General features: G+C 43.4%; 1 protein-coding gene across 3 annotated transcripts in view; it reads left to right on the top strand.

The window, feature by feature from the left end:
* ANKRD28 (ankyrin repeat domain 28) overlaps positions 1 to 12,209 on the top strand; it is a 70,324-nt gene extending 58,115 nt beyond the window's left edge. For 2 of the 3 annotated variants that reach the window (XM_078857632.1, XM_078857614.1), the window contains exons 22-28: positions 340 to 427; positions 1,042 to 1,125; positions 1,952 to 2,097; positions 3,948 to 4,030; positions 5,539 to 5,621; positions 6,594 to 6,685; positions 8,798 to 12,209. In XM_078857632.1, the coding sequence (XP_078713758.1) occupies positions 340 to 427; positions 1,042 to 1,125; positions 1,952 to 2,097; positions 3,948 to 4,030; positions 5,539 to 5,621; positions 6,594 to 6,685; positions 8,798 to 9,168 (947 nt within the window). In that variant the 3' untranslated portion in view covers positions 9,169 to 12,209. The remainder of the gene's footprint in view (positions 1 to 339; positions 428 to 1,041; positions 1,126 to 1,951; positions 2,098 to 3,947; positions 4,031 to 5,538; positions 5,622 to 6,593; positions 6,686 to 8,797) is intronic. The other variant, XM_078857622.1, reaches the window with a different exon arrangement.
* The last annotated feature ends 9,234 nt before the right edge of the window (positions 12,210 to 21,443 follow it).

Raw genomic sequence — 21,443 nt, 5'->3', positions numbered from 1 at the left:
TCACTAGTAGCACTTTCCCCATACGTTTTTATGGCTATGGGGAATCTTAAGTCTTTCTAGCCATGGGTGACGGTGGCATAATGGCTTCCATGGTGGTGTACTCATTGTAACGTGGGTTCTTGCACATTTTCCAGAAGATGAAGGGTCTGATGTTTTTTTGAATTATATCTAACACTTTTTGCTCAACGTTATTCGTGGGTTATTCTCCCAACTCGATGTGTTTTACCTACCTTGTTCTTTCCTCCTTAACGGACGTCGAAACATGAAGCGTCTGAGTTTAAGATGGTTGTTTATGCATCTGGTGATGCATGCATTGCGTGACTTCTGTGGAATGCTCAGGTCACGACGGCTGCGTAGAGCTGCTGCTGGAGCTGGACGTATTCCAGAAGCAGGAAGGGAATGCCTTCTCACCGCTGCACTGTGCTGTGTGAGTGCTGCGCTGTTTATCTGATCTGCATTCAGAACCGCTAAAACTGCGCTCGTAAAAATAATATGTATGAATACATCGTGGAGGAAGGGGATATTTTTTAATCAGGTTATTTTTATATTTTGAATAAATTACAGCACAATCTTTTCTCGAGAGCTGCGTGAATTAAGGGCATGTGGGGTCTATGCGCGATGTTCCTTAGAACTATAGGGAGCTGTGTTGACCGTAAGGGAAACGGAACAATAGTCACACCATAGGGAACCTATTGTGTGATGGGTACGCCTTGGCCTTGCTATTTTAGATGGCTTTTTCATTATTCATTCTCCCATCTCTCCAAGGTGTGTTTCAACGGTAATGTACATCGTGTGTTGTCAAGAGTTTCAATTAAAACAAATGGGTTTTTTATATTATGATAACAGCATCATTGACAATTGTACGTAAATTAACAAGTGTTTTTGGAAGTTACAGTGTGTGCCTCGCATGTCTATTATGCAGTGTTTAGCAATGAAGTATTGGATGTGTGAGGGGGCAGTGAGGTGGAAGTTTTCAATGGGGTAGCACGTGTAAAGAGATGCATTTTAAAAATCAGTATTGTCTTCTTCATTTCATCGCAGGTTAAATGACAATGAAAGCTGTGCGGAAATGTTAATCGATACTTTTGGTGCCAAGATTATCAACTGCCCTGATGCCAAGGGAAGGTAGGTATTGATGGGACATCTGTTTTGGCTTTGCCATATAGGGTTTAAGTGTACGCAATATACGTACCCTTCCTATGCATCGCAATGTGATGCACACATCTGAAGTGGCTGGCATTGTGATCTTTTGCTCGACCATGGCTGTTGGCGCTTTGCATATTTGCAGCTGCATGTTTTGAATAGTTGGTCTGAAACAGGCTTTACAATCTATGGATATTTCACGCATGGGGAACTTAATTTGAACTGCTTTTTAATGTTAAATGTAGCAGGTAAGCTCTTCTGTGATGTACAATATCATCTTGTTTATTCTTGTTTAATGTGCATCTTGTTCAGTGGCATTATTACAGAGCATTTGACTCGCTTTGTGGGAAGTCCAACATTTTTATCATCTGAAAAAGAGTATGGCCCCCACCATTGGAGTATGGAAATTAAAATGCCGGTTCAACATAAATGACTCACAAATTGGCAAAAGCCACTCCATAAGATCACCTCCAACTTGCAGACTAATACCTACTTGCAGGCCGGCGCTGCGTTCACCGTGTGCGGCACAGGGACAGCTGCCACCTGGGGAGGGGGGGGGGATCCTTTGGCTAGCCTGCCACAGGGCATCTCGATATACTGCACGGGAGGTGTGGTACAAGTAAAACGTGTGGATGATGATTCAGACGTCGGGGGGAAATGAGCACCTCCCTGAATGTGCTTTTAAGCAGGAAAGACACTTTGACTGATTTTATTATAGCACCTCATTTACATGGAGATGACTGGCCCGGGTGCGTTTGCTGAAAGTGTTGTTGCTGGTGTTGGCGGCATGGTGGCGCCCCGTGAGCAGGATGCCGCTGCACGCCGCTGCCTTCACGGACCACGTTGAGTGCCTCCAGCTACTGCTCAGCCACAACGCGCTTGTCAACGTCACCGACATGGCCGGGAAGAGCCCCCTGATGATGGCGTGCGAGAACGGGCAGGCCACTGCCGTCGGTCAGTTGCCCCTGGGCACAGGCGGACAAATTATGCATAGGGGACATTACGTCTTTACAGTGCCCTGCTGGATGAAGACCACCTCTCCCATACCAGAATCGTAAATCAGAATCTCTAATTAAACTGGAAGAATCCAATGAGCTATGAAGCTCTTATTCACAGTATGGGCAGATCAGCAAGTTACAAGAGCAAACGATACAAAAAAACAATAGCAGTGCAAAATAGAGAAAATGGTAAGCAAGTCACTAAAATTAAATAATAAAATATATATTACGTAAGTTCGATTTATCAACATTGGGCAAGGCGGCAAAAATAACAAAACAGTCCCAGACCACACTAAGATAACACAAGTCTCTCAATAAAATGGCACATTCACATTGAACTATTGCCATGTCAGTACAGGTAATCCTCTACTTACGATGGAGATGTGTTACGACGACCCCATCGTAAGTCAAAAATATCGTAAGTCGAAGATGGCCTAGCCTACCCAGGAGTTCTAAAGAATGGTGATAATTTAGTAAAACAGAGCAATTTACAGTACCGTACTGTATAAACTATATACTGTATGTATTTATTAATTACAATACTGTATTGCACAGTAAAATGTAAAGTAAAAACAAGGTAAATTCTTAGCCTACCTATATGAACTGCAATTTAATAGAAAGTTTTTTCAGGAAACAATGTTACCTGCTATAAAAACTTTTAACATGCATTAAAACACAAAAAACACAGAAAAAATACATGCACGAACACCGAGACAACTTAACTCCGTTGACCGCTGGTGAGAGTGAGGCATCACACAAGGCGGGAGATGCATACATCCCGGCAGCGTCCCAATGTACAGTATCGTTTAACACGTAGGTTTTCGTGACCAATATTATTCATAATATAGGTTTTTTTGGGTTAGATCGCGTTATTATAAATGTGTCGTAACCTTCCACCACCCGACACGGCCAAACAGTAAAAAATGTGTCACGTTTTTCAAAGGACAAAATAATTCACTTCTTTAGCCCACCGGTGTGTTGAAGAGAGAATCAAATTTTAAAATGCTGTTGCATTTTAAAATTTGAGTACGACGTTTCGCTGGTAATTACAATCAGCTTCATCGGGCAAGAATGGTGAAGCTCTCCTGTTGCTCCCGCAGCAGCGTACGAGGTACAGTATCGTACCTCGTACGCTGCTGCGTTTGCCTGCCGCGCGAAATTAAAAATATTTTACAATTTTGTCGTATCGCTGTCGCCATCGTAAGATCGAAATATCGTAAGTCGGACCGTCGTAAGTCGGGGACTACATAGAGTTATGATCTTGCTGCTCTTCGCTACGCGGGTCAGTGCTCCTTGTTGAAGGGGAGAGATAGACAGGACAGCTTGCAGTATCACTCGCCACTGACGTTAGCCCTGCCCACGAATCAAATTGAAGGTCGTCGTGTTCATCGAGCAATGAAACGGCATGTTTACGTTATGTACGCGGGGGCTCCAAATTTCGGCCAATTCTAGTGCTCGTAAGTCGGCTCGGCTTGCCCTCAGCCAATCGGCGACGCCCATTTATGAGCGGTTTCGACCTCGTCGGGCTTAATTTAAATTACGTTTTCTGTTTTTTTGGTGAAGAGTATTTTTCATGGAACGGATTACAAAACGTTAACCGAGGAACTACCACTATATTGAGTTTAGATAATAAAAACAAAATTGGGAGCAACGAATATTTGCTTACTGTTTACAGCACGTATGAACTTTGCTTTAAAAAATTGTCAATTCTCCACATTCATTTTAATATTGTAAGCTTATTTTTCATGCAATCTCTTCTTGACATATTCCTAAACCGTTACCGCTTGTGCCATTCTGCATCGACAGAGGTACTGGTGAACAGCACAAAAACCGATCTCAAGCTGCAGGATGCCAACCGGAACACAGCCCTTCATCTGGCCTGCAGCAGAGTGAGCTTGTGCACACATGCAGCCTCCACCACACTTTGTGTGTGACATGGGAAAGCCAGTTGACAGGGCACCTCCGATTAGCACGGTTGGCTACGTACGGTGCAAAAGAAGTTCAACATATATACATTTTTACTGTGGGATTAATGCTCGCACCAAATTGCTGCCATCAACATCATCATCTGTCATTGATCCACAGTTGGGTAAAGGCCTTTCATGTACACATGCTGATGTAATAGGTATGTTTCCACGGTGCACGTAAGTTGGTAAGTTTGAACACTTGTTATCACGCACCATTATGAGTCCAGTCCCATCACGAATGCGCACTGATCACACGTAGTAAACTATTTGAAATAACACTGTCTTAGGTCTTTTGTAAAACTCGCTATGACTCAAGGATTAACTCTCCAACATCTACGAGTAACCAGTACCAGGTCTTCAAGCTGGAGACCCCAAAACTGCACTGTCCATATCGCACGAGGTTTGCGGGTTGGTAAAGTTGCATCATCATGGGCTTCGGATCGAAGACGGCGTCGTTTTAGGTCCATTGAGACGAGTACACACTGCCCAGCGAGATAGCATTGAGCGGATCGATGCAGACTCTTATAGATGAGTAGGCATGGTTTTGAAATTAATCTATGATTCATAGGTAGCCAATGTTACTCATCTCTTATCAAGATTGTGATCGGATCAAATGTCCACTTTTCAAACTATCTGGCAAGCCCGCAGCATTTAACACTGATGAAGATGCAGCGCTGGCATGTCCTGCCTAAGCCTATTTATTCTTCTTAACAGTCAATCTCATGTCTCTAACGTTCATGTATCATATTGTCCTTTTGTTCTTCTGTCTCCTAGTGTCGATCCAAATGTGCACTTCCGTGCTTTTTGTGCGCATTGCTGACTTTGTTCCACGTTCTTTATCAGTGTCCAGTTTTCTCATGCAGATTTCAGAGCAGGTAATGTGCACAGATTAAAATGTTCTTCTATGAGACCTCCTTTACCATTGACAAAATATAGTAATAGGTTTTTACCCTTTCAACTGGTACAAAAACTGACACCTTTATACAAGGCATCATGTTTGCAATAACCACAACACAAGCAGTCAAAAAGTAAACAACTCTGATGATGATAATGATATGCACTGTCCTTGAAGTTGATTGGTCCACACCCGAGACAGCTTTTCTTAGAGCCTAGTTTCCATTGGTGTTGGACCAGATGACGCCAAAAGGCACATCATTATCATCATCAGAGTTGTTTCTTTTTGTTTGCATTTTGACTGCTTGTGTTGTCGTTATTGCAAACATGATGCCTTGTATAAAGGTGCCAGTTTTTGTACCAGTTGAAAGGGTAAAAACCTATTACTAAAATGTTTTTCTTTAGGAACATCAATATGTGCAAATTGCAGTGTTGGGTGTAACATTTCCATCGTAATTTGTTGTATTGCCCCAGTTCTCAGCAATAAGACGTTCCGTGTGCTGCAGACTGACTGGCTCTGTTGTTTGTGTTCACAGAGCCATGAGACGTGTGCCTTGCTGATCTTGGATAAGCTAGACGACCTCAACCTCATCAATGCTACAAATGCCGCTCTCCAGACGTACGTCATGCTCATGCTTCCATTTGACCAACCATAAGACATTTATTTCTCCAAGTATTGATTTTTTCGGGGAGGCTGCCACGTTGTAATGGTTAGTACACTGGGCTTGTAAGCCAAAGGTTGCCGGTTGAGTTAGATCTCGCGGCGCAGTAGTTGAAACAACTGGCATGCATTTTAATTCACCCCCCCACCTCTGTCCACTCACCAGAATAAACGGGTACACAACAGTCAATTTGCAGATAGTGTGGCTAGGTAAAGTGTGAGTACTCCCACCTCTGCAAAGACATCTGTTCAGTGTAAAAGAGGCCAAATACCCTCCAGAGCAGTGGTTTCCAAAGTTGTGGTCTGCAGGGCTGTGGGAAGTGGTCTACGGAATTTTCAGATGTCAAGATTTTTTTTTTTATAAAACACCATAACCGCATTTAACTTAATGTGAATCAACAAAAAGCAAGTTTATAATTTTTTACATATTTGAAGTTACGTTTTACAGTGCTTTTAATGTTATTAACATTTATTTAAAAAATATTGTTTTGGTACATGGTGGTCCGCAAAAATGTTTTCAGCGTTGATTGGGCCACAGGTTCGGGAAGGTGAGCAGGACCCATTGCTCAAGAACGGCTCGCGAGAGCTCTCCCTCTCGTGGAGGCCCTTCGGTCAGCGGTGTAAAATTTGTCCACACTTTATTTTACTGTGCCTCTTGGATTACATGCAGACGTGTTGTGCTATTGATGGATCGACAAAGTATTTTTTTGCGTTTTTTTTAATCATCGTGCAATGTTAATTATGGTGGCGATTTAAAGTGTATTCAGCAGGAGATAATAACGCAGTGTGGTTTTGCCAGGATTCTTGCAAGCTGCTCTCTGAATGTCCTGCTTTGCTTCTACACAATTATATTCCTTTTGAGTTTTCTCGGTGCTCTTGACTGGGTTGTATGTGAGTTGTTTCTGTATTTGTGTGCGTATGTGCATTTAGTCCTTTGCACCTGGCAGCCAGAAGTGGCATGGCAACAGTTGTACAGGTGCTTCTTAACAAGGGTGCCAGCATCCTGGCCGTCGACCACAATGGTAGGGCTCTTCATACTGTCGCTTCCATTACTTTGCTGCCAATTTGCGCTTTAGTCTACAGTCAGCACTGCAGCTGCCTACCCATTGTGTGAGATTCAGTGCAAGCTTTGAATTTTTTTTAAATTTTCGATTTAAAGCTTTCGTGATTGCAGGGATTCATCTTCTTGGTTCTTTCGGTAAAGTCACGTAGAATGGAAATAATAAAATAATAAAAATTAAACATAATAAAATAATTCTCACGACGTTTCGACCACAACGCAAGTACCCGTCCTTGTCGACAGACCTGTTCTCCACCTGAGGACGGATACTTGCATTGTGGTCGAAACGTCGTGAGAATTATTTTATTATGTTTAATTATTATTTTATTATTTCCATTCTACATGACTTTACTGAAAGAACCAAGAAGACTTTGAAAACATGTATAAAGTTTTGATTTGAAGCTTTCGTGACTGCAGGAATCCATATTCTTTGGTTCTTTCGGTAAGTCACGTAGGTATAAAATGAAAGAAAATAGATCACGACGTTTCGGGCGCAACACAAGCGTCCGTCATCAGGTGGGAAAGCATGGTCTGCTGCTGATGCAGACTGTTTTAAAAGGTTTGAAATGGGTGTAGCCCAAGGGTCATAAAGAAGTGGCTGGGTTTAGTGATGTTAATGTGAGAAATTAGCATGTAAATAGGTACGGAAGTGGCTATGATAATGTGAGAGATTAGCATGATGTTAATGTGAGGAATTAGCATGTAACTGGGCACGGAAGTGGCTATGTTAATGTGAGAGATTAGCATGAAATATCAGCTGACATAGGCAGGTAGGATGGGAACATCAGTCAGTTAAGACTTTACCTGGTTAATAACGTCCTTCCAATGATTGCTCAGATTGTACCCATCATCTCGGTTGAAGTTGTGTCTGTGTTTATATATCTGGATGGCTTCATGAACAAATCTCTGAAGGTAGCCGGTAGGTTTGCAGAGTATCTCCATCTTGGAAAAATCAAGTTCGTGTAAGCCCATAGCGTTAAAACAATGGTCGGCAACGGCCGATGTATTGGTCCTACCGTGTTTCAGATCTGCCTTGTGTTCACGAATGCGGTCCGAGACATGTCGTTTCGTTTCCCCAATGTAACTGCTTCCACAACCACAACTCAGTTTGTAGACACCAGGGTACTGCATGGCAGGAATTACATCCTTTACAGATGGGATTAAAACATGGATTTTGTGTACTGTGTTGAAACGAACCTGGATCCTGTGTTTGTTCAAGATTTTGGAAATCTTTTTGGTAACGCCTGCTATGTATGGCAAAGCGATGGTTTTGGTTGGCTCCTCAGCAAGTAACTGGGCTCCTCAACCAAAACCATCACTTTGCCATACATAGGCATTCCCAAAAATATTTCCAAAATCTTGAACAAACACAGGATCCAGGTTCGTTTCAACACAGTACACAAAAGCCGTGATCTAATCCCATCTGTAAAGGATGTGATTCCTGCCATGCAGTACCCTGGTGTCTACAAACTGAGTTGTGGTTGTGGAAGCAGTTACATTGGGGAAACGACACGACATATCTCGGACCACGTTCGTGACACAAGGCAGATCTGAAACACCGTAGGACCAATACATCGGCCGTTGCCAATTGTTTTAATTTCTCACTTTAACATCATGCTAATCTCTCACATTAACAGAGAGCCACTTCCGTACCAAGTTACATGCTAATTTCTCACATTAACATCACTAGACCCAGCCATTCCTTTATAACCCTGGGGCTACACCCATTTCAAACCTTTTAAAACAGTCTGCATCAGCAGCAGACCATGCTTTCCCACCTGATGACGGATGCTTGTGTTGCGCCCGAAACGTCGTGATCTATTTTATTTTATACCTACGTGACTTTACCGAAATAACCAAAGAGTATGTATTAAGTTGTTTTCAAGAGCACCCCCACTGAGTGTATAGTGTACGTTTTATACGTGTTTTTGCAGAATATGTTTTCCAATAATTTCAGTTGTGTGCACCTCTGCATTGGATTATGTAATGCAGGACTTCTGTACGAATAAGTCACTTTGGGAAGCGTATTTCACCACAAGACAATGACGGTCGTGTTGTTATTTCTCACATGCAGGCTACACACCGGCACTCTCTTGTGCCCCAAACAAGAGTGTGGCCGAGTGCCTGTCCCTCATCCTGGGCGCCATGCTGCCACTTTCCCCCGATGCCGTTCCCTCCGCCTCATCCCCGCACTCCTCCCCGGTCCTGGCGAAGGCCGTGCCTCCAGGCGGTGTCAGAGAAATCGAACGTGGGCCCGGAGTGCGACTGCCACACACTCGTCTCGCGGGCTTCGGTCCCAACGGCGAAGTTCTGCAGCCGTCACTGTGCAGCACCGTGGCGGCCACCTGCGTCGTGGAGAATGGCGTGGCAGGCGGGCCGCCCGGCCATGTGGGCAACAGCCACTCAGACGACCATATTGGGGACTCAGATTCTGAGACATACTGACCTGCACAACCCTGCCTTAGACCCGAGCTGAGTTTTTAATCCGTCAAGAGATTTGTCCGTCAGGCTACACCTGATGGACCAAACGCTTGCCCCACCCTTCCTATCCCGAAATTCCCTTGCCTTATTTCCAAACATGACCCCAAATGCCCACCACCCCCACCCCACCACACCCCCATCTTTACACATTTCCAATCTTTCCCCAGCACATCCCCACCACCCTAAAACCTCGTGATAGTCGAACGTACGTTTGGCTATGCCAAATCTGCGTTAACCATCCTCAAAATTAAATTGGCTTAATGCGAATTGGCTCGAAGCCTTGAAAACCAATATGAGACTGCGTTGAAGCCGCTAAGTGAACCTGAATCCTTAATAACATTTGCACTGTCTTTGACAACAGTTTTTTTTACTTACCCACCTGATAATTAGATGTAAAGAGTATTTTTCCCAAAGATAGCCAGAAATGGTTAGGTAAAGTCATGGTATTTTATAAATAGTAGGCAGCTTCTGCGTCATGTAAAGTAATGTCTAAAACAAGGTTGCAATACTCAATTGTAAATGGCACTTCAGGATGGCAATATTTAAAAGCTTTTTGTCTATAAATCTACGGAACTTTAACGTAAAAGAAATTAAACACTAGCATTGGTTAGGAATATTGCTAATGTGATCCATTGTACTGTGCATTTTAAGAGGTGCACAAGCAGACAGGTGTGCATTGCTAATGCCGAGACGTGACGAACGCAAACGAGACGAACGTAAATGTGACTTGACACAGCTCCTAGGAATTTCACACTCTCCACCTCAAGCTCTGTTGCAGTATGGAGGCATATCTGCACCATAGTGGCTAGTGACGCCACTAGTGAATGTATAATCCAAGCCAACACATAATTCAAGCACTTAACAATTGCGTATGTGTTTGCTACTATGGAGAACTCAGTACAGCCTGAGCAGTCTTAGAACAAATACAATATACTGTAAAATGTGTAGTCTGTGTAATTTGTATTCCATAGCAGAGGGCTGCGGACATACGCTTGTGTTAATGTTTAGCTTGCTTTATTTTGGTGGAAGTGGCAGTTCAGCACAAATCCTTAAACCTAATCGATTTGCACTCGAGCATCTTTATACAATAAGCCTTTAACAAGGGACTGAATCCTCACCTGAGCCATTAAGAAAGAGAGAGAAAAAGTGCCCTGCCAGGCTCAGTCATGTAATAACAGCTTGTAAACTTTTGTCCCAGGGTGGTGCCATTTTTGACACTGGTAGTGAGCGTGGGCCGGTGTGCGGAGTTTTCTGGCATGTTCCTTACTCTGCATGAAGCACGCACACACGTGGTCCCTGCAGCTCCACAGTCGACAGTTGTGTGTCAGGGCTTCCCGGCAATATGGACCCGTTGGATCATTCCATACCTCGCATACAGCACTTCGTTCAGTACGCACGTCCATGTGCACCCACACAGGCACGAGGCATACAGGTTTCCCCATGCGCGCGCACACAACACACACAGGACGAGGCACAGATGTGTGTCTGCCCACATACACGTGCACAAATGCACACAGCAGCGAGAAAGAAGACAAGCACGTTGCAGATTTTAATCAATGTAGTGTTTATTGATTTTGCTCGATTTACTGCAGATGGAAAATGTCAATGAAGTATGTGCTACAGTATTATGGTATGCTTAGAAACTGGGTGTAGAGTGTTATACTGTTTCAAGTTACAAAGTTATGTTGATATATTGCAATTTCTGTAATTTAAAGGTCAATTAATAACTAAACCGTTATCCACATGATATATTGGTAACATCACTTGACAACACCACGACAAATGCACTCTTCTGTTCCACTGTGGGTCCTGAGCTGTGGCTATATGTATATTTGTTGCTTTGAAAACAGGTAACTGGATTTTATTTTGTTCTTTCCAAAGAATATTTCTCATAGACTGTTGGCATGTTATAAAAAAAAATGTAGCAATAAGTTCTCGAAGGTGTATGGAAACACATGGGCGTTTTCAGTGCATGATATACCTTCCGTGGTGGTGTTCACAATATGGGCCACTTAAGACTAGCAAATTAAATGTTGATACTGCACTAAAATTTTGCAGCTGCTATACTGAAACAGGCTGCTGTAAGGCTTTTATGAAGTATATAGCAAAAAGGGTATCCTGTGTACTGTATAGATTATATGAGTCCTTATAGGCAAGCGTGTGTGTGTGTTTATGGTTTATTTTGTAATGTGCGTGTTTACCAATGCAGCCCAATGGTGTCCGGCACATTTTGGGTTATATGGGATTTCTTCATAACCTCACGTTTATTATGAATATAGAATGTCTGCACAACGTTCACTCGATTCAGCTGGTATCGGTGCATTTGTTACATAGCAACGCTAGTGATGTCATCATGCACGCGTGCAAATGGTGTTGCTCCTTGTACACTTGCTTACAAACCCACATGCTCCGAATGTGCCGGTTTCGCCAGTATTTAGAGGGTGGCACAGAACAGTCCAGTTCCATCTCGACGAACTATATCGAGAACCCTACTAAGTGCAGTAGATATATAAAACATTGACTGAAAACACTGTTTTGCATAACTCCATAGGCCACAGTTTTACCTTGTGCATCCGCCTTAATATGCATCATTGTATAAAATATAAAATTGAATTAATGGTAATAATATTAGCCGTAGAAAAGGGGTGAAATTTCATGGTGGTTGATAATTTTCACAAGGAATTTTATTTTTACGTTTAGGTACGATATAGCAAGGCAGGTCTGTGTTGTCATTGTGGCGTAACTGTTTTAGAAATACAAATGCTTTAATGTTTGATTTAAAGAAGTGGCTTCCAATCTTTTAGAGTGCATTTTACCAAATACAGTTGTAACCACTTTGTTACAGTAGGGTTTCTGAATAGATGTTTTATTGTAATTTTATTAATTGGATGTTATCACATAGGAAAAGGCAATTGAATGTTATGACTTGCAGTACTGGACTGAGTAAAACTGCCTTCATCTGTATTTTGCACATCAGCAGATTCCTCAAATAAAAATGTGGCTCAGACCTGTGTTTGCCATGTTTATAATTTATTATTAGAGGCCGTGAAGTCCATTTCTAACCACTCATCAGCATGACCATGGCCTGATTTTCCCAATACCTGTCTGCCATTTAGCTGTTCCTATACAGAGCACATGTTAATTGCTTAGTGATTTACTCTAGGCGTTTGTATGGTTTGTAAGTAGTGGAACGGTTAAAGGATATATATAAGATCAATGTATATTACATTTACTAATAACATTATTTGCACTTCTGAGGTCAATCCAGCGTGGTTCGAAAAACCAGAGTTGGTTTAAAAAAATGGCCCAGTTGATATTGAAATGGGACGCTATCATTAAGTGCCTTTTTGGAGTCCATGCAAAACCATGGCTTTTAATGGACATTCAAAAGTCAGAACCAAATGTGGACTGGAAACAATTGGTCATTGTTTACATCGCTGGACCGTTGGTTAATCATAACTCAGAGGACAGTTACTGCCTTTACAACAGAGTTCCTCGCCCGTGACTCGTTGAAGGTTCAGTGACCATATTTACACGTGTTAGAATCTGTCCCTCGTATCCCTGCACCTTGTCTGGCTTCCAAGCAAAGGTAAGTTAAGACTCGAGAAATGTGCGTGTCGCTTTTTAAATCCTTTATATTAAGTTTACTTGCTTGCGCGCTCATGACCGTGCAAATCTTTCGGTCGTTTTTTAACCCATTTCCCGTGATCCAATCGAGCTGACATATTGCACACAGACTCGTTGTACGTGACAATTTATTTTCGTGAAAATTTTTTTCCAAAATTTTACACTTTATAGGAAAAAATAAATTATATTTAATTACCAATTGCTTAATGGTGGCAGGCAATCATCTGACCCATAGGTGGCAGCCATCTCAAGCCAGAGGACGAGAGGACTCTAGCCGCCACGCATATAAAGGATTTATAGTGAAAAACTTTGTTTTTACGGGTTAATTTTTTAGTGATACATTTTAATGTAATAACCACAAAGTAATGATATTTTTTGAAATGTTTATTGAGGACAGGTTTTTAGTATGGTACAGATTGAAATGAACAATATTTTTGGTATTAAAGCGTAGAATTTAAACGTTACATTACTGCCCCATATACACGTCTTCCCACCAATCCCAGCTTCGTGTATATCTATGCCCCACAACTCCCACCAGTATCCCGAGCACACACGCGGTTGCTTCAACGTGCTTGTGCGTGCAGAACAATGCACCTGAATATACGGTCCTTGACAGTGGCCAGTGATTTCTTCACTTTTTTTTTAATAAAAAAAACTAACATGACCGATTGCAGTGGCAGAAGAAAAAATCACGAACGCTGTCTTATTATATAACTGCAATAATCGGCCCTTTATGAATGTACTGCTGGATGACGACCATTTCTTCTCCGCTAGTTATTGCATTACCGGCTTAGATGTTATTCGCTACTGATGCTATCCGCGTCCGGGAAATTAAACTCCGGATGCTGGGCTTATAAGCGCAGTTGTAAACCCACTGCATTACCCCCCCCCCCATCACATACACCTATGATTATACATACATTATATTGGTTTTAACAGAAAGACGTCTCTTCCCATCTCCGCCTCAGGCTTGCTTCAGCTGCCTGTGTGTTATCGCTGCGAGCCACAGGCAAGGTAAAACAAGCCCGAGGCAGATGGGTGGCTTCCCACGAAGGCTCCTTCAAGTCCCACACGTTGACGTGGCAAATATTGAGGACAGCAATTGATAGAGCTCGGACGCAGCCCCCCCGACCACCACCACCCAGACCACACGTCAAGCCGCCTTGCTGAGTAAAACAATCGCAAATCGTGGCGCATCGAGAGAATCGTGGAGCCACGTCAGCTGTGGCTCAATGATTGTTCAGTGCCGAGGTGCGGACAGCGCTCGCGTTACGCTGCAAAGTAGAGAAAGTGAACGCAACCCCGGACAGACGGACGGAGGTCATTGCCGTGAGCACACCGCCGTCTCTTCGTTGTACAACCTCCGGCATGAGTCGCAGTGATTTCTACCGAGCGGCCCATTGGGAAAACTTGCGAGCGGAGCAATAAACCACGGGACATTGCTTCCTTCGCTGTATTCAAACCGATTCGTTCACCCGAACGAACACCGCTTCTTCATTGAACTGCACATGGACAGCGCCCTTTTTGGTGTACGTTGCTGTATCGTTCACATGCGCTGGTCATGCTTGCTTCGATCGCGTGCACCGACACGCCGAATAAATGTGCATGCGCATCACAAAGCAGCACGTGATTCCACGTGGAGTGTATAGGCACATACGCACGAACGCGCGACTCCAGGCTATACGATTTAAAACGTTTCAGTTATCCGACCGCGTACGATTTAAATGAACGTTAATCGTAAGGTTATAATATATATACCGCATCACAATCAGCATTCACAAACCCTGCGCAAAACCGACAAATGTATACAAGGTACCGCACGTCGGTGTCAATATGGTTAGTATGTCAACATACGCTGAGTTAATGTTCAAGACGGGATTGCTCCAAATAAGGATGATCACAAGGACACTCGTCGGCTACGCATTGTCCCGTCTTAGGCAATGACCATTAACGACAACAGCTGATTCATAAAAGTTTACATCCGTGCCCTGCTCCTACAGCATTGAGACACACAGATCACAGGACTCTGACCACTGCTTCTACTCGAGCCCACCAACAGTGAGCAGCACCAGTCTCTTCCTCATTCACCTGCAGTCAGCTCGACTCTCGCACAACGTGGAGAGAGGCTAGGCGAGGTGAGAGAAGGGAGAGATGACACGAGAAGGAGGAGCAGGAGGAGATGTCGCGGTAGCACCGCAGCCTCCTCGCCAGCCCCCTTGGGAGTGCTCTGTGCCCAGCCAGGTGGGCCCTTGTTAAGTGCACGTGGGGAGGGCGGAGGAGGAGGAGGCAGAGGGGGGTAGACCCGGATGTGCCCGCGTGGCTGTGTGTCTGCCCCCCTCCCTCACCCTCACCTGTCCGGGTTTGGAGTTTTACCTGCGCCACCGTGGGTCGTTTGCATTTCGAATGTATCGTCGTCATCATCAGCACCATCCCGGTTGCCGCTGCACGCGAGTTCAAATGGCAGAAGCTATTCAAACATGCTCGCTTGAGCCGAGAGCATTGGCCGTGAAATGCGATGTGCAAACACAATGCGGCTGTTGACGTGGAGTTAAAAGTGCTGGAATTTGGGTGCGCGCACCGCATTGTTCCCACGCGTGCACGAATCCGCGTAACAAACAATTTTGGGTTTGAATTGACTGCGTGAGATAATAATGGGAAAGGCACGCACACAAATCACCACGCACTTATTGTGTGGGCAGCATTACAGTAATTAAACACAATTTGTGTTTTCAATATAGATTTTGTCTATGAATGTGTTTGAATGGTTAGCGCCATTGTGCTCGGAATGGTCTGCGCGTTGCACAACGCAACTGCTGGCAACTTGGGTTCGATTCACACCCACGGTTAACATCAGTGGCGAGTGCTATCTTCTGAGTCCCCACCTCTCCCTACTGCTTCACTAACCCACATGACCAGCGTGGTGAAGTATAGGCGAACAACTTTCCCCCCCCCCTACCCTTTACTACTGGCCGAAAAGTTGCAAAAAGTTTAAAGCATCTCTTGGCATAATGTCTGATAGTATACGTTATGTAATATTTATATTTATGTATGCCTATCAATAGGGTGTATATACCAGAGGTGTGGACTCGAGTCATGTGACTTGGACTCGAGTCAGACTCGAGTCATGAATTTGATGACTTGCGACTCGACTTGGACTTGCATAACAATGACTTTGTCCCACCTCTGAGGTGTGGACTCGAGTCATGTGACTTGGACTCGAGTCAGACTCGAGTCATGAATTTGATGACTTGCGACTCGACTTGGACTTGCATAACAATGACTTTGTCCCACCTCTGGTATATACCATTACAGTACATGGATTTAAAAGCCGAAATGTGTGTAGATACTAGACTTGTATGAAGGGTGTGTAGGCAAATGTCTACAAAATATTTTTTTGGAGGGTGGGGGGTCGACAATTGTTGTAAACCTGTTGTATCAACTTTTTACCCCCAAATCTGGGGGGGGGGGGTCCACTTTCTATAACGTTTTGATTCAGGCCGTCTGAAAGACTCTCATCATTTAGTTGAAGGACAAACGGAACGCCAAGCTTTTATTCACAATAAATATCAGAAAGTCAAACCACCAGACTGCACTGTAAAAAAAACACTTCTATTACTGCTGATTTCCTCCAGCCGTCTTTCTTCCCAAGTGCTTATAACCTTACTAACTCTTATCTATTGTACCTTAAATAGTGCCGTTTGTTGTCACCAGCTTGGCGTTTGCGGCCTTATGTCCTGCGCTCAGCGGCTGTGATTAAAACAAACGCGGTTGTGGCTGCGTATGCAGAGCAGTGTATCGCATGCATGGTGAAAACTGCTCGGTGATGATTGAGGTGTGTTAACAGATACCGACGATACACTGAGTGGCCATTCATGAACAAGAAAGAAAAATCGTGTCAACGCATGTATTCTGCAGTACTTTCCAACAACGTGCGTCTGTCCTCTTGGAATCAGTTCATGAGCCGTAATAACGTTACCTTCTGAGTCGCACAACGAGAATCGGTCACAACCATTTTGATAAATTCTCGCCGGTTTGATATAATATTCTTGGTTCTTTCGGTAAAGTCACGTAGGAGGGAAATAATAATTGCAACACAAGCAATCATCATCAGGTGTGAAAACCATAGCAATAAAATTATTATTTCATTATTTCCCAACGTGACTTTACCGAAAGAAGCAAGAATATGAATCCCTGCCGTCACGAAAGCTTTAAATCGAGGTTTGATATAAGGTAAGTCCCTCGTGGTAACACAACTCTATACTAAAATATTATTTGCGCAGACTGACAGAGAGAGAGAGGCGGACAGGGCGAATTCGTTGTTCACGCTTTAAATATTATATTTGGAAAGCATTCGGAGAGCTAAACCGTCAGCTGTCACCGGGTGCGTGATGCAATGTTCCCGGAGTTGGGCGTTTCTGTGGGTGAGCTAAGTGCATTCAGGCACAAACCAGACCCGCCTCGGGGGCATGAATAGTCGCCAAAGATTATGCCATTGGAAACATAATCGTTCGGAGAAGTTTCTTCAATATTTGCACACGAGGCGTTTTCAAACAGTCCGTGTTTAAACAACTCCACATATATTTTCTTGCAGTTGTTTTCATCTGCAAATACCGATAATCTACTAAGTCGAAGGGATCAACCTACCTCACTTATGTTGGGTAATCTTTTGGTATACACAACGTTGTATACTGTTGCGATATTTTATGTTGTATACAACACAGTGCATACACTCCATTTAGTTTGGACGGCGATGTGGGGGGATAATCTGTGTTTACCCAAGTTTTGGTATTTGTTTCATGCCGCTTATTGCAGTCGCTTTATTGGATCAGAAGTTGAGGACAATATATTCCCACGTGTTCCGTTGATACTGAACTCTTGTGGCTGGCTCTGATTAATGATTAACTGTGAAAATGGCTCACACGTCTCTGTGCTGAACGTAGCTTTTAGAAGGCAGTAGTCTACCTATAGCACTCGAAACGTCCGATAAGGTAGAAGAGGGTATGACATTATTAATAAATAACGCAACGGGAAAAAAACTTATTTACGTAAGAATAATAAAAGGACAGTATGTGTATTCCAAATAAACTCTATTTGACCGTCTGTGAGTTGTTTGTAGGTATGTTAAACTTCTTTCGCACCGCGCAACGTAAGTAGCCAACCATGCTAATCGGAGGTGTGGGAAAGGACAACAAACTAAACACAAAAAACAGTGATAAAGAAATGAGTTTTCAATCCAGAGTTAATGTCAATCTCAACCTTCTTTTGAGTACAAAATCGAATAAGAGATCATTCTGATCAGAATGAACGAGGGGTCTATATATAGTATTGATGGTGTACGGAGGACGTATGACTTTTGACCTAGGTAAAAAGATGGGACAAATATTTAATCAAGCTAATCTTACGGGGTTTTTCAATGTATCAACGTAATTTCCATACCTATGATTTTTAAGATGAGAATAGGGAGTAGTTTTGTATAATGTAGAAATATCTAGGACAACTTGAGTCTTTGGGTGAGGACTCCCGACAAGAGGGCTTAAACTTGCAATGTGTCGATTGTCCTCTACAACTTGGATTTATACAGCATTTAAACGCGACCGCATCTCAAGGCGCTGTATAGAAAGGGTGGGTATAATATTCTGTAGAGAGAAGCAGTCATAGATAGAGAGGAAAAAATAACAATCTCGGGCCGCCTGGACTTGAACAGGGCCAGACGGTCTACAGCATGGGTTTGCTTGTGGAAGGGAGTTCCAGAATATGGAGTCAGCAGAGGAGAATGCGCGATCTGCTACTGATGGATTGTGAGTCAAGCACTCTAACCACATCGGCCAACAGGCCAGCTGTAAACGCGCAAATTACACAATTACGAGCAAATTGTAGTACCGTAAAATGTTGGTTTCCACTTTGCTTTATTGTGTGTCGCTCACTGGCCTCATGGTTAAAGTTTCGTCGCACAGAATGATCTGCAAGCAGCGGGGGGCCGTAGCACGGACAAGGCTCTGTGAGCTTTGATCTCAGGTTCACGTGCATGTGGTTATTAGTAGTGTGTGTGTGGTAGGGCTGAACGATTTGGGGAAAATATCTAATTGCGATTTTTCTGACAGATATTGCGATTTGATTTGCGATTAAAATGTATTAAGTCAAGCTTCAGTTCAATATTCACTATGTAATAGATTTAAAACATGTGATGGAGCATTACCACATGATACCATCAAAATATGAACTGCTCTGTATATTCTAATGCATGGATGAGAACTTAAAAGATATGAATTGCTTCCAACATGTATTTATTAAAATGTTTTAATTGAAATTGAACAAGTTAAACAAGTTAAATAAATAAAATAATAATAACAATAATAAATCAAACAATTCCAATAAGAAAGTAAAAGGACTTTTCAAATCGCAAAAAATCGCAGCCTTTGCGATTTGATAATCGCATTTTTCTTTGGTTCTTTCGGTAAAGAAAGAAGCTCAGCGCTCTCCCCATGCACATGCATACGTAGATAGAAAATAAAATGAATTAAAAAAAAACTCACAACGTTTCGATCGCAACACAAGCGGTCGTTATCAGGCGGAGAGAAAAAAAGGGGGGGGGGGTATTTTTATTTATTATTTTTATTTTCTATCTACGTGACTTTACCGAAAGAACCAAGGAATATGAATTTCTGCATTCACGAAAGTTTAAAGTCAAAATGTTAATCGCATTGTTTCAAATTGCGATTTCGATTTGAAATCGATTCATCGTTCAGCGCTAGTGTGTGGTCATGGTGTGTTTGCTCACAACGTGTGTCGTCATTGGTGTGTGTATGATGTGTGCGTGAGTGTGACCATGTGTGTGAGTGATAATGATGCATATGCCTGTGTGGGATCATGATGTGTGTGTGTGCATGTGGGCTGCCTGTCTGTGTGCATGTGCGTGGGGGGAGCGCTGCGCTACGAACCTGGAGACCCGAGTTGGATTTCTGCTCACGGCCAACATCAGTGACGATTATCGGGACTGGTCCTGGGCCTCTCAGCCTCAAATGAGTACCTGGTGCGGTGTGCAGTAAACATCGCCACTAGGGAGACAAAGGCGGCCGGGCGTGGTTTCTGGCCACCCACCCCCTCGTGTGCCGTTCCGGCCTGCATAGGTGCTGGCTAACAGGACGTGCCCCAACAGTCTGTTATGGCTATACTTGGGGGGGGAGGGGTCTTTGTCTTTGTCGGTTCTGCGAAACACGAGAGGGGCTATGTGTCCGTGTTTGCTGCGTGGCAGGGTGAGGCGAAGGGCACACCTCTCGCCTCCATAGCCAACCGGTTGGTCTGCTTTAGCGCAGCCTTTCACGCACGTCCACACAATGCGGCGAATTGCCGTGCGATGGGCAAGAACGTAGAATGTTTCGTATGATTTATTTTTCACTGCTAGATGGGGCGTTGGTCATGATGGGGGGGGGGGGGTGCATACTTCACCACGCTGGTCAGTACGTGTTGGTGAAGGTACGGGAGGAGGTGGGGAAGGACAGGTGCGGTTCACCTGTTCAAGGATGACTGCGGATGTCAGACCATAGCCGGGATTCGAACTCCTCGCTGGGTCCCGCCGCTAGTTGTGGTCACTAGTTTTGGTCACCGACTGAGACTGAAAGTGAAGTCGGGCATGACACATGGTGTAGGCGTGAGGAGGAATGCCGTTGTAGTACTGAGTGTGTTGACTGCATACTGCACAGATAAAATTTTGGTCTATTTGTTTGTGTGTCTCCCTTGTGATGGGACTTTGTAGGATGAAAGTTGAGATTTATAATGGGAACGGGGTGACCAATTAGGTCTGAAATGGTCTGTAATAAGATAAGCACTGAGAAGGGATTGACAGGTATGCATTTTACATATACGTATCGTATGTACAAGCTACTAGCGTATACTGAACACTGTATACATAGGAATGCGACCATGTACTTGTACAATATTTAGTTCTCGAGTTAGGAATGACCAACAAACACATTTCAATACAATAATCGTAATGGCAGTATTGTGTTATGATTTTGTTGATGATGATACTGAATGAAAGGTATCTAAATGTATAAATAATTATACTATTATGATTATGTTTGTAATATTTATTTAGAATCTGTATTTATATTGGAGGAATCCGATGAGCTATAAAGCTCTTTTTCACATGTCCAGTGGGGGCAGGCCAGAAAGTTACAACAACATTGTAATCCAGCCATCTCTCAATTGGTGTATCTCGAGCGAGCAACCACACACAACAAATAACTGCATTGAACATTTTGCCCGCTCCTCGGGTCAGGTCACGCTCTCAAAAACAAACAGGCATTTGGAAGGGGAATTTTAATATTACATTTTGGATGCAAACCTACTGCTTTAGATTTTTCGAGTTTGAGTGGAATGACAAACATCTTTCAATGAATCACGAGCGGTATAATACTGATGTTCCTGCGGCCGTCTGGAACGATCTTCCTTCCGATATTAGGAAGCCACTGGATATATGCACTTTTAAATAATCTTTCTTGAGTGCTCATTTAGAACTGCTTTTTGTGCTCAATTTGTTGTTCTTCAGCACCTCCAATTAACGCGGTTGGCTATGCGCGGTGCGAAAGAAGTTTAACACATACATGATGGGC

This window comes from Lampetra fluviatilis, chromosome 1, assembly GCF_964198595.1.
Source record: "Lampetra fluviatilis chromosome 1, kcLamFluv1.1, whole genome shotgun sequence".
NCBI classification, from domain to species: Eukaryota; Metazoa; Chordata; class Hyperoartia; order Petromyzontiformes; family Petromyzontidae; genus Lampetra; species Lampetra fluviatilis.
The sequence above is the reverse complement of the archived record's forward strand: the minus strand, read 5'-3'. Positions and strand labels throughout refer to the sequence as shown.